The 12,490-nt window shown below is 36.2% G+C and overlaps 1 protein-coding gene across 6 annotated transcripts in view; it reads right to left on the minus strand.

Annotated features, from left to right (window-relative positions):
* Positions 1 to 12,490, minus strand: part of LUC7L3 (LUC7 like 3 pre-mRNA splicing factor) — a 24,995-nt gene continuing 12,505 nt past the window's right edge. For 3 of the 6 annotated variants that reach the window (XM_027094774.1, XM_027094773.1, XM_027094772.1), the window contains exons 5-13: positions 10,775 to 10,814; positions 10,149 to 10,293; positions 9,720 to 9,794; positions 8,315 to 8,419; positions 7,193 to 7,354; positions 6,513 to 6,796; positions 5,616 to 5,776; positions 2,080 to 2,220; positions 1 to 1,974 (exon numbers count right to left, since the gene is read on the minus strand). In XM_027094774.1, the coding sequence (XP_026950575.1) occupies positions 1,691 to 1,974; positions 2,080 to 2,220; positions 5,616 to 5,776; positions 6,513 to 6,796; positions 7,193 to 7,354; positions 8,315 to 8,419; positions 9,720 to 9,794; positions 10,149 to 10,271 (1,335 nt within the window). In that variant the 5' untranslated portion in view covers positions 10,272 to 10,293; positions 10,775 to 10,814 and the 3' untranslated portion in view covers positions 1 to 1,690. Of the gene's footprint in view, positions 2,221 to 5,615; positions 5,777 to 6,512; positions 6,797 to 7,192; positions 7,355 to 8,314; positions 8,420 to 9,719; positions 9,795 to 10,148; positions 10,294 to 10,774; positions 10,815 to 12,490 lie in introns of all 6 variants that reach the window. The other 3 variants (XM_027094771.1, XM_027094776.1, XM_027094775.1) reach the window with 3 other exon arrangements.

A 12,490-nucleotide genomic window follows, 5' to 3' on the forward strand; every position in this document is an offset into this window, starting at 1 on the left:
TTCAGAGTCAATAACTTTATTAGAAAAAGATTAATACTAAAACTTTTCAATGACAGAGACAAATTTGTAACAGAAAGTCAGAGATACTTTATTTTCACTTCTAAATCCAAAGGCTAGGTATAGCAGAGTTGTAAAAATGGAATCCCACTTAGTCTGATTCACACAAATACTAACGTTTAATCTCGTTTTCAAAGTCCAAGAATGAAAACTTGCAATTAAACACTGAGCAAGCCACATATTTAGGTAATATTTCTTAAAAAGTCTTAAAGAAAAAATATGATACAAGACCTAAGTTTTCAGTGGCATATATATGCTATTAATACATGTTCTGAAATCTGGTAGGTCACATCAGTCCTGAATTAATTTTTAATTAAAAAAAAACAAAAAAACTAACTGAGCTTTATACTTTTTCTATGCCACTATAGTTTTCTTTCACCTCATTTTAATGTCGATCTTCACTTTATGCCGTTTTCAGTTTTCTTCCAAAAATCTTCGAACAGTATTCCTACAAGGCAAAATTTGGGGAAAAATGATAATTAGACAACATGTAAAAGGCAAATTTTTATGACTAAGTGGCCCAGTCATTAACTGCTAATTAATATATGTATATGGAATGTTTGTATTCTTTTAAATTATCAAGGCATCAGTGTGGTCTCTTAAAGCCATATGCCTGTGTATGCCTGCCTATGTGTGAATGGCTCACACAAATTTAACACTATACTGCTGTCCTAGAAAAGGAATGTCATCGACAAATCAACTAATTGGTACTTCCTTTCATTAGGAATATTTAATCCCATGCCACTAGCCCAAAGAATGAACAGTTTCCAGGTTTTAAGAACTCTTGTAAAGCCTGACTTTTAATAGTTCTTTAAAAACCCAAATTCATTCTGTATGGTTCATCAGTTCTTTGTATTTCAGTTTGAAGGTGGCTGTCCTTGCTATTCACTGCTGCTTTAAATGTATCAGCCAGTGATTATTCCTATTATACCTATGGCTGACTGCAAATTCTCCTACACAGTAGGAAATATTAAACACATACCTCTTAAAGACTTGAGAATTGCATTGAATGTAACAAGGCGAATAATATGAAGTGTTTATTGTATTTAAAATTCTTTAAAGATATCTAATTCTGGGCACCACTGCATCCCTACACACAGTTGAAAAAAAATTCCATTCTGTTAACATTTGATTATAAGTTTTCACGCAATACACAAAAAACCCCTCTGTGCTTCTTGTAAAGAACAAAAAAGATACACAACAGTTAAGCGTAAAGATCACAGGCAATAGCATTCAAACATGGATGTGGGTAGAGAAAGGAGTACCTGGCATGAGTACCTGCTTAGTTTGACTGAATCCTTGATTTTTAATTTGGCTTTTCATGGGCCGCTCACAACACCAACGCTGTGTGAGGTATGGTAGTCAGCTGCAATAATTCATAAACCCTACACTTCCATCAATCCAATGCTACTGGCTCTCGAGTTACAGAACAAACTGCATTAGAATGCAAGGCAATAAAGCAAAAAACTAGAAACATCCTTGACAAAGAAATACTAGCAGTTTAATTAAAACAAAGTAGTCCAACATGTGCCTCAGAAATATTTAAGTTTATAAAGCATATGTCTCTGCCAATGTACCAACACAAGATGGACTTAATACCAAAAAGAAAAAAAAAAACAGTTCAACCTTTTTATTAAAAAAAAAACAAAAAAAAACAAAAAAAAACAAGAAATGACAGCAAAATCCCTAAAAAAAGGATAATTAACTTTTCAATGGCGACTACATTACAAACGTTGGGTAATAATTTCCAAAGAGGCACACTAATGGGGGGCACGAGTCTGCTACAAAATAGCTGAGACAAAACAATGTACCTCAAAATGTTTTGCAGGACTACACTGTCTTTTCCTTCAGAAGATGCTTTTGTATGTCTTCTTACTCGGCTTAGTTCCATCTTCATCTGTGCATACTTACGCTGCACTGTCAAACAGTAACAAAAAGCCCTAATCAAAGTGAGAAACAATACACTTACCTCTGTCTGATCTGAGGTCTTATCAGATCAGTTTTAATTGGACTGAGTGTCACCTTCAGATTTAATGTCTTCACTGGTCCCATTGACCTCATTCTTAGTATCACCTTCCTTTGATTCAGTGTTTGTGTCTTCACTCTGTTTTTCTCGACTACTGGACTTCACACTACTTTTTTTATCATCAGATCCCCTCTTTTCTGCCATAAAAGAAGACATTGATCGTGGATTTTAAAGTAAAATACAATACATACATAACGCTTTGAAAAGTGAAAACAATTGAGAGATGAAAAGACAATCATTTCCTATAGACTGCAAGTAACAGTTTGATGAATCTATCAAAGGGATAAAATTTGTAATTTATAAAGGAGAGAGAGGGCAGGACAGGGAATTAGAGAAAGCAAAAGGTAAAATCGTGGGCAAATTCTCTCAAACTGGTGAGAGGTACACATAACACCAAGTCACTGCAGAATCTAAAACTTAAGTAGATTTCATTTGGGGTAAAGAACATCAAAAGGCAATGGGAAAGGTATGAAAGATAGTACAAAAAAACTGTGTTCACATGAAGTAAATTAAGTTAAAAAAATTAAAATAGTAACTGCAAAAGGTGAAAAAAGGTGAACATTTTATAGGCATGTTTCTCCAACTATATATTTTTAAATGCAAAAGATGACTTATACCTACATATATTTGAATACCCAAGAGGAACAAGCCCAACAAAAGAAAGTGGATCTTAAATCCCATTCCAAATACTGAACTTCTGTGTTTTGCTAATAAAAGTAACGTATGTGCCATCTCAGAATTGTTTTTCCAAAAGGAGGAATTAAAGTTCAACTCGGCTGCAAATGAAGGATGAAAAAAAAAAAGTCAACTTTTCCTTCTGTTTTCTTTGGAATGGTGAAACGCCAGACTAGAGGCAAAAAATGGTACATGGAGCAAGTATTTTGTAGCTTTTTCAGTTCCAAGTATTGCCTAACAAAAGATTTCTACAGAAAATGTTAAAGCAAACTATCAACACAAACCTTCTGGAAAAATTATTTTTCCCCTTAAAACTAAGTTAAGAATAGCTGGTCTAGCAGAGTACTTCATAAGACAGAAAGAGGTTTTAAGAGAAGCGGAACCCTCTAAGATTCTAGACAAAGTGTTAAGACACAACATTAAATAACTGGGAGAGGGATGGTAATGAAAACAAAATATGGTATGGGGGTGGGGGGCACTCATTCAAAGAACGTAAGAATTGAAGATCTTATGTGAAGGAGCATATTCAGTCCATAACACTTGCAAAATGCACGAAGCAACGTCCAAGTAGCTGACTGCAGGACTTGCTTCACGTCTGTCTGTCCACTTATGAGAACTGCGCCAGTACAGTGTGCTCTAACTGACCTTGTGGGAAAGTCCTCCCTTTGTGCCTTATGGGCTTCTCCGGTGCACAGGTAGCTTCAATGAGGAAGAGTCGTCTTGTTGCCCCGTAGAGGACTAGTAGTCAGTCCAATAATCTTATCTTCTGCCCTATATAAATATGGTAGATCTTAATAGTCCTAAGGACATCCACAAAGTGTGGTGGACTTCAGGGCTATGGATTAAAAAAGGAACCTCTCTTGACAAAGAGAGCAACCTAAATTGGTTGGTGGTTAAGAAAGATAGGTTTGTGCAAGAAACCACTTTTCATTTGTGGAGTCAGATAAAGTGCTTTCATTACAGCACATGGAGTAGTGAGCTCCCTCTTATTCATCGCCATTATCAAATGCTTGCTACTGCTCATATCTGACCTCAAAGTTCAGGCCTTCAGTTATTTATACAGGAGTGCCTAATTGGCCACACGGTATTTTCAAAAGCCAATAAATCATGTCACTTCTATAAGAGATCCCAACGTTTAAAATAAATCTATAACGGCATACCCAATCTTTCAAGATGGACCAGATGCAGAGTTTTCTCTGAATCAAGTCTTCACTCCTTCCTCCACATCTCACCAGGAAAATCCCTGTTTGTCCATAATCTAAACACAATGCAGCTTATTTTACTTAAACAAAAGTTTGATTATATTCCACGATGTCATCATTACAATAAGGATCAGAGTTTAGCAATTCAACTCATCTTTTCTGCTCTCTCTAGAAATTATACAAACTGTTTTTAAGTCAGACCAGTGACATTTATTGCTCAACTTTGATCCCAGATAGTTATGAAGACTAGCTAGCTTTTGTCCCTGAGAACCAATGCAACTATTTTAAGTGTCACAAATGAGGATACAGCAAAGAGCTTTAGTTCTCAGAGAGAAGTGATTAATTTTATCTCTGACATCCTTATCTGGCTCTTGAGAGTTGACCCATCATCCCCAAAATATATTATACAGAAAGTCTTGCAAAAAGGTTGGGTGAAGCTTTCTTAAAACTTATATAGTCAGTTAACTCTGGGTATCAATTGCCTTTTGAATCACAAAAGTAATTTCTGAACTTAAATGGCAAATACTAAAGCTCACAACAGCAAGTTTTAAAAATTACCCTGTTCCCTACTTTTTAACATTTGCTCCATGTTGTAGAAAAAGTGAATATATGTAAATATTTTTAAAAAGAGAAGGTGCACTTATCTGAGGAAAAATAAAAGACAAAAAAAAAAAAATCCATTGTTTGTGCTGCTAGTTTCCTAACTCAGTTAAACCCCACAAAAACCATAGACTAGTTTCATAAAAGAAAATAATGAGTATCACATACACATCTAATACAATAAATTCAAACAGGAGCACACATATTATGTTGGTGATCAAACATGGACACAGATAGGCAGAACAGGATGGAACAAGCAGAGCCAAGAAAATTAGAAATAAGCCCTTTCTCTCATTCCTGAAAACCATGCAAAGCAGAATAGCCCAGTCAATACAAAATGACAGACGCACGAAGAATCTGAAGAAAACGCAGAAAGGCAACCCTAATGATTAAAAGAATTATCGTTCAATGAAGGCTAAGTTGAAATCAACGATGAGAATATCCTTGTGAAAACATGCCAAAGACAAAATGAAAAAGTCCATTAAGAGTGCACAGTGAACCAGATACTGGAATGCCACAGAAAACCAAAGGAAAAAGTAGAGGGGAAAGAGCATGTTGCTTCAATAAAAAACACGGTAAGACACATGTAAGGCATTCAACTACTGCAAACTTAGAAGTACTGAGTTAAATGAATGCTGTACATGAGAACCAATGCAGTAATGTACATTTACTCTGCAAGACATATTATGGAACACTGCAGCAAGTACCAAAAAAAAAAAAAAAAAAAGTTGCCAATAACCAAGAACTCTACACCTTAATAAGGCTAAAAGGTAATGCAATACTTGGAAGAAACTAAATGATAAGCCTTCAAGTTATTAATTGAAGGATGTGACTTTAACATGTTCTAAGAAAACACCAGGTCAACTGTCATTCTCACAAATCAGAGCAGGAGAGGGAAGAATAATGCTTGTCTCCTACTGAATGGTATTCATCATAAGTGAAAATGAGTATAGCTTGAAGTGGAACTCTGCCTGTATCTGAAGAAAAGTGAGTCGGTGGGGAGACAAGAAAGTGAAAACATTCTCTTAATAAATTAAATTCTCATAAAAACTAACCTTTCTCCTTGGATTTTCTATCTTGTTCTCTGTCCCGACTTTTGCTCCTGTGCTTATATGACTTTCGATCTCGGCTTTTTGATCTTCTTCGATCCCGACTACGAGATCTATGCTTTCTTTCTGACCTATCATGGCTTCTGCTTCTTCGTCGATCTCTGCTTCTTAAATAATTTGAAACAAAAGGAAAGCAATTTCAGCTGATATTACAGTGATAAAAAACCTTGAAGAATTACATACTGTTGAATAAATAACAAGATTAAAAGCAAAATTTACCCTTAAAGGCAAAAATATAGAATCTACTATTAAAACATATTTACATTAGAAATCTTAAGAACTGAAAATTGAAAATCCTTCTAACTTCAATTTTTCAAATAGGTAGCCCTACCCAAAATAATTTATAATTTAAATGTCTTGGGCTTCCCTGGTGGCGCAGTGGTTCAGAGTCCGCCTGCCGATGCAGGGGACACGGGTTCGTGCCCCGGTCCAGGAAGATCCCACATGCCACGGAGCGGCTAGGCCCGTGAGCCGTGGCCGCTGAGCCTGTGTGTCCGGAGCCTGTGCTCCGAAACGGGAAAGGGCAAAAAAGTGAGAGGCCCTGCAAACCGCAAAAAAAAAAAAAAAAAAAAAAAAGTCTTCTCAGAATCAATAAGAGAAGCACTTAAAAGACCATCCAATACACTGACTTCCTAATAAGACTGCATCAAACCTCCTTAGACTGCCTCAGAAATAGCAATGAAGTTGCCTCGAAGATGGACTCGTTCAGATTCAACTCTCATAATCCATCCTCACACTTACTGAGACTTAAGAGGGTCAAGTACCAAGGAATATCACTAGTAATTACTACTGTTTATTGCGCACTCACTATATGTCTGGCACTGTTTCATGTGTTCAATATACCTGCTTCGCCTTCTTTCTCTACTTCGTGATCTTTTGTGGTCCCGAGACCTGCTGCATCTTCGGTCAGAAGTTCGGCTTGAGTGACGACTCCTTGATCGACTCCTCTTTCTTCTTTCTCTGTCTCGAGCCCTTTCTTTTTCTCTTTCTTCCTCTTCTCTTCGTCTTTTCCTCTCTCTTTCTTCCCTTTCTCTCTCCCTTTCTTTTTCTCTTTCTTCTCGTTCTTGTTTCTCCTTTTTTAAACGCTCATCACGATCAGGTTCTTCAGTTCTTTTTCTCAATTTTTCCTAAGGAAATAGAGTTTGATTTTTTTTTTTAGAACTATATAAAGACACTGTCAAACAATGGCTACCTAATGTGAAGCATTTTTAGACCAACTTATGGAATTTGATGCCCTAAAAGTGAAATGGAGAAATCTCAACACCATGTATGTACACAAGATATTATTTGACTAAACCCTCAGGAATATTCTTTCTCCCAAATTCCTGGCACTACAGAGTAAAAATAATAAAGTGCTTTGCTAATCTAACGAATAGCAAAGCATTATAGGGATTATCGCTACCTCAAATAACACAGTCAGCAAAAATATCAACGAGAGATTTATATCTCTGTGTGATCAATTTTTAACCATATTAAAATAAAGTACTAGCTATAGCTAAAATACATGTTTATAAGAAACTTACTTTTAATTCTTCTACAGTAGCTTTAATTTTGGCATAGCCCATGTGCTGTTTTCCCATCAAATGGTCATCTACCCGGGACTGGGCATCTCCCACTATCAAAAAGGCTCCACACACTTCACAAACTTCCATTTGTTTTTCTTGGGCAGCAAAACTTTCAATTGTCTGAAATGATAAATCAGTTATTATAAGAATATCTGAGGAAGACAGAACAAACAAATCGCCCCAAAAGTACTTAACATTTAGAATAGATTTTTAATTTTGTCAACTGCTACTTTCCACTTCCCCAAAGCCATAATACTGAGCAGCAACTTTTAGAGAGAGGAAGCATGACAGCAGCAATCAACTTTCCACATCACCCAAGAAGTACTGAGACCCCATCCCTCAACTCCAACAAAGAAAGAGCTACCTATACCACCTCGAAAAAGCTACCTATTTTAGTCTGAATTCATTTCTCGCTTGGTTCAACAGGTTAAAAGTGTGGACTCCATATTAAAAATGTTTTTCAAAATCATTAAGGAATTGAACTCACTGAGTATAATCTGAACATATCCTTTTAATATTTGGGAACCAATGACCAATTATATTCTAGCATCAATATCCAAAACATGTATTTTGTATGTACAAATACATACACTGATACAAAATACACTGTATCAAAGGCATATCAAATACATTGACACAAAAACACGTATCAATATCCAAACATTATATTCTCTAACTGAAAGTTAAGAAAGTAGAAGGTATTGTTAAGAGTATAGCAATTCTGCACTAAGGTAAATACAAACTGAGTAATTTGTTCTAACAAAAAATAAATAAAACCCAGGCCCAAATCAATACTTATGATCTAAGGCACAGGTTGGCAAGCCAGCGGCTTAGAGGCCTGTTTTTGTAAAGTTTTACTGGAACAAAGCCACATCCAATTGTTTATATATTGTTTAAAGCTGCTTTTGTAATATAAGAGCCTTTATATTACAAATCTTGTGACCTGCAAACCTAAAATATTTACTATGTGGCCCTTTAAAATAAAGTTTGCTGACATTAGAAAACTGTTCTCAAATCAGAATAGATCCTAGTAATTCACAGTGAACAGCCTGGGTAAACCAAAATGAGGTTGCTACTCACCGAAGTTGTGGACCTAAGCAATTCTCTCTCTTCTTTTAATTGTTCAACTAATTTCATCATTCCCTGGGCTTCTTCTACTTTTCCTTCAGATCCTAATTCTTCAATCTAAGGGGAATTTAAAAAGCAGTCAGGATATCTTTCTAACCACACTATCCAAGTATTTTTCTTTTTACCCCAAGCTTCATTAGCATTTAGCGGTTGTTTTGGGTCTTTTTGTTTGGTTTTGTTTAGTGAAGCCTGCATTAATTATGTATACTTGACAGGAACATAAACAGCAAATTTCTAAGGTGCACAATTTCATAAGGTTTGACTCCCATGAAAGCAACACCACCATCTAGATAATAAACATATCCATCACCCGAGAAGGCTTCCTCCTGCCCCTTTGCTGTATCTCCTCCCAAAGCAACCCCTGATCTGCTTTATGTCACTATAGATTAGTCTGCATTTTCTAGAATTTTATTTAAATGGAACCATGCACTTTTTTTTCCTTCTGTAGGGCTCTGGCCTCTTTCACTCAACCTAATTATCTTAAGATTCATCCACACAGTTACATGTAATTAATTCCTTTTTATTACTGAATAGTGTATCACACTGTATATAGATCGGGGTCCCCAACCCCCAGACCAAGAGTGGTCCGTGGTCTATTAGGAACCTGGCCACACAGCAGGAGGTGAGCAGCAGGCGAGCAAGCAAAGCTTCATCTGTATTTACAGCTGCTTCCCTATCGCTGACATTACCACCTGAGCTCCACCTCCTGTCAGCATTATGGTGAGCTGTATAATTATTTCATTATATATTACAATGTAACAGCAATAGAAATAAACTGCACGATAAATGTAATGAGCTTGAATCATCCCGAAACCATCCCCCCACCCCCATCTGTGGAAAAACTGTCTTCCATGAAACCGGTCCCTGGTGCCAAAAAGGTTGGGGACCGCTGGTATAGATACATCACATTTTTTTTATCCATTAACCTACTGACACATGAGTTCTTTCCAGGTTTGTCTGGGGTGTTACTTGCCTAGTATGAATAAAGCCACTATAAACATCGGTATACAACTCTTTGTGTAAACATATGCTTTCATCTCCCTAGCAGTGTAATGGCTCGCGGTGCCTCTTTTAACTTTTTAAGAGAGAAACCTTTTTCCAAAGTGGCTGCACCATTTTACATACCCCAACAGCATAAGATAGTTTGCCCAGCTCTCCACTAACACTTGATATGGTCAGTCTTTTTAATTTTAGCAATTCTAATAGGTGTTCAAAAAGCATCTCACTGTAGATTTGTATTTCCCTAATGTCTAATGACATTGAGCAACTTTACATGTATTTATTTGCCGTCCTTATACCTTCTTTGGTTAAGTGTCTACTCCAAGTATTTTCTGACATTAACGCACACAATTCTCACCTGCTGCAGGAGTACATCGATTTTATCTGTTAGAACCTGAATTTTTTCTTCATTTTTGCCTGTTGGACCAGCTGCCTAATGGAGACAACAGAATGTATTATCAACAACTAAAATACAGAGATAGACGTTCAAAATCTCACATACCATCCCTACTATTTTATTTAATAACTGAAACGCTGAATCACAAGGACAGTAACTCAGTTGCCTCAATTTTTGTTAATCAGCTGCATATTCTATCAGTTATTTATATCTAAGATCAAAACCTTATGATTAGCAAAATCAATATTACATTTACTGATAAAGACTGAAATTTTAAAAGAATACAAAGTAATGAATGAACCTGAACACAAGTTTCAACACTAGGGAAATCTCTGGGTTTCCAGAGAACAAGGACACTTTACAAAGACTGTAAATTAATTTCATACTCACCCCAGATGACTGCTGGTTTTGAGATAATGCCAAACGAGCATGGCCTCGTCTAATTCTACGTTCTACTTCTGCAAGTAAGCTCTGTAAGTATCGAAGAAAATCTCTCTCATAGCCAACTTTCATAAAACGAGAACTCTTCTCATACCTAATAAAAATGAAAACAAACAAGCACTGCTTTCCTTCCAAATCTTTCTTGATTACAACTCTCATATTCTATCTTAACTAATCTCATGGACTACTGCGTTTAGACTGAAGGCATAGGGAATTCCCTAGCGGTCCAGTATTAGGACTCTGTGCTTTCACTGCTGAGGGTCCGGGTTCAACCCCTGGTCAGGGAACTAAGATCCTGCAAGCCGTGAGGAGCCATCAAAAAATAATAATAAAAGAAAAAAAATAAAACACAAATGTGATATAGAAAAAAATGCTTAGGCTTATTCTTGGCATACAGTATGTACTCATATGGTGATACTACATAAAGCTGCATCACTTTGTACCACCCCCAACTAATGAAGAGGACCTCTGTCCAACATTCATTTTACACGAATTTCAATTATTTCTTCAATCCTTGTCCCCTTAAAGCCAAATAATGATGGGGGTGGGGGATGACCCCCCAAAAGGTAACTTACTGTTTTCGCAGATTTTCATCATGAATTTTTTCACAAGGCCCTGAAAGAACAAGAAATATGAAGGTATAAATTATTGAAGTTAACTTTTCTCTTGCTAAAACAAAAGTTCTTTTTAAAAAAGGAAAGAAGATCCATTTAATCACTGAGTAGTCTGTAGACACCTAAATTAAGCCTACTGAATCATGAAGCGACATACCCAAGTAAGCACATGAAAAGTGTTCTCCTTAGTCTTCAAGATGAGTATAACACAGAACTACGTAAGAGAAGAAAAAAGAGGGAGTAGGAGGAATGAAAAAATTGTTCCTTACTGCCACCAAGAAGAAAACTGGGATGAGGGCAGACCACTGGTCTGAACCACCAGCGCCATTTTATTAATTTCGAGTCTCTGTGAATAGTACAAGACTAGCACCCTAGTCCTACCCCTTACCATCTCCAAAAGGCAACCAATTTTGACCCTTTTAGTTGTATCTTCTGGAATTACCTCCATATTTCTAAATTTTATGCTTATTTTGCTTTTTCTTGGTTTATCCTAGGCATCAAAAATTTAGGTTAAATAAACATTCAGTGCTTATATTTTGATTATGCAAGTCCTACATTAACTGCTGAGTCAAACAAAAGGTGCATTATAATGACACTTTTGATAAACTTACTGGAATTCTTTCTTTTGTTTAGTCTTTTCTATGTCTCTATTTCCAAATTCATCTCAAACACTTTAACTCAGCTATAAGAAACTATCTCAATACCAATGACCCTCAAGATTCAAAATATATCAGATAATCAGCTTTATTTTCTTCCATGAGCTTTCTGTCCTGCTTCAGCCTGGGCTGCTTTTTTTCTAAGCTCACTAATAGAGTTGTCATCCTTAGAAATTCCTTTTCTGGTCTGTACTGAAGTTTACTGGATCTCTTATTTCTGTCCTTGGTTTACGCCCATGAGTTTCCAGAGAAAAGGTGGTAGATAAGTTTGTTGAGACCGTGCATGTCTGAAAATGTCCTTTTGTTTTGCTATATAGCTAACCTAGGTAAAAACATTTTTTCATTCAGATTCCTGAGGGTGATTCTGCAGTGTCTTCAACTTCCAGTGTCATACTGACAAATTTGAGGCCATCCTGACTGATAATCCTATGTGCCCCACCCTCACGCCTGGTGTTCTGGAATTTCACAATGGTGTGGATCTTTTTTCATTTGTTGTACTGAGCTCTTGAAGGACTCACTCAATCTAGAGGGTAAAGTCCTTTAGTAATGCAATATTAAAATTTCCTCCCTTCTGTTTTCTCTATCTAGAACTCTTAATTAGCTATTAGAGGACTGGACTGATATAATTTTTTCCAATTTTAATTTTTTATCAACATTCCACAAATTAATTTTATCCTCAAAACTTTCCCCTGATTTTATTTCAGATTTCTCTAGTTCTAATTTCTAAGAACTCTTCTTAGTTTTTCAAAACTTCCCTTTTAATACAGCATCCTATTCCTCCTGATATGTTCTCTTATTTCTCTGAGGATACTGAATTTAGTTACGGCTTTAAAAAAATTTTTTTCTTCTGTTTTCCCCCATTATCCACCATATTCCACTAAATTCTTTTTTTCTGTTGGTTTTGGTTAATCTTTTGTGCTTGAAGGTTTTCTTCAAATGTCTGACTGGTATTCCTTGGCTGACAAAACACTTCCAAAATCTGACTCGAAGTTGGTATGCTCAGGCAGGGTTTGTCAACTAA

The sequence above is a fragment of the Aethalodelphis obliquidens genome, unplaced genomic scaffold (assembly GCF_003676395.1).
Source record: "Aethalodelphis obliquidens isolate GAN/ISIS:26980383/991018 unplaced genomic scaffold, ASM367639v1 scaffold89, whole genome shotgun sequence".
NCBI lineage: Eukaryota > Metazoa > Chordata > Mammalia > Artiodactyla > Delphinidae > Aethalodelphis > Aethalodelphis obliquidens.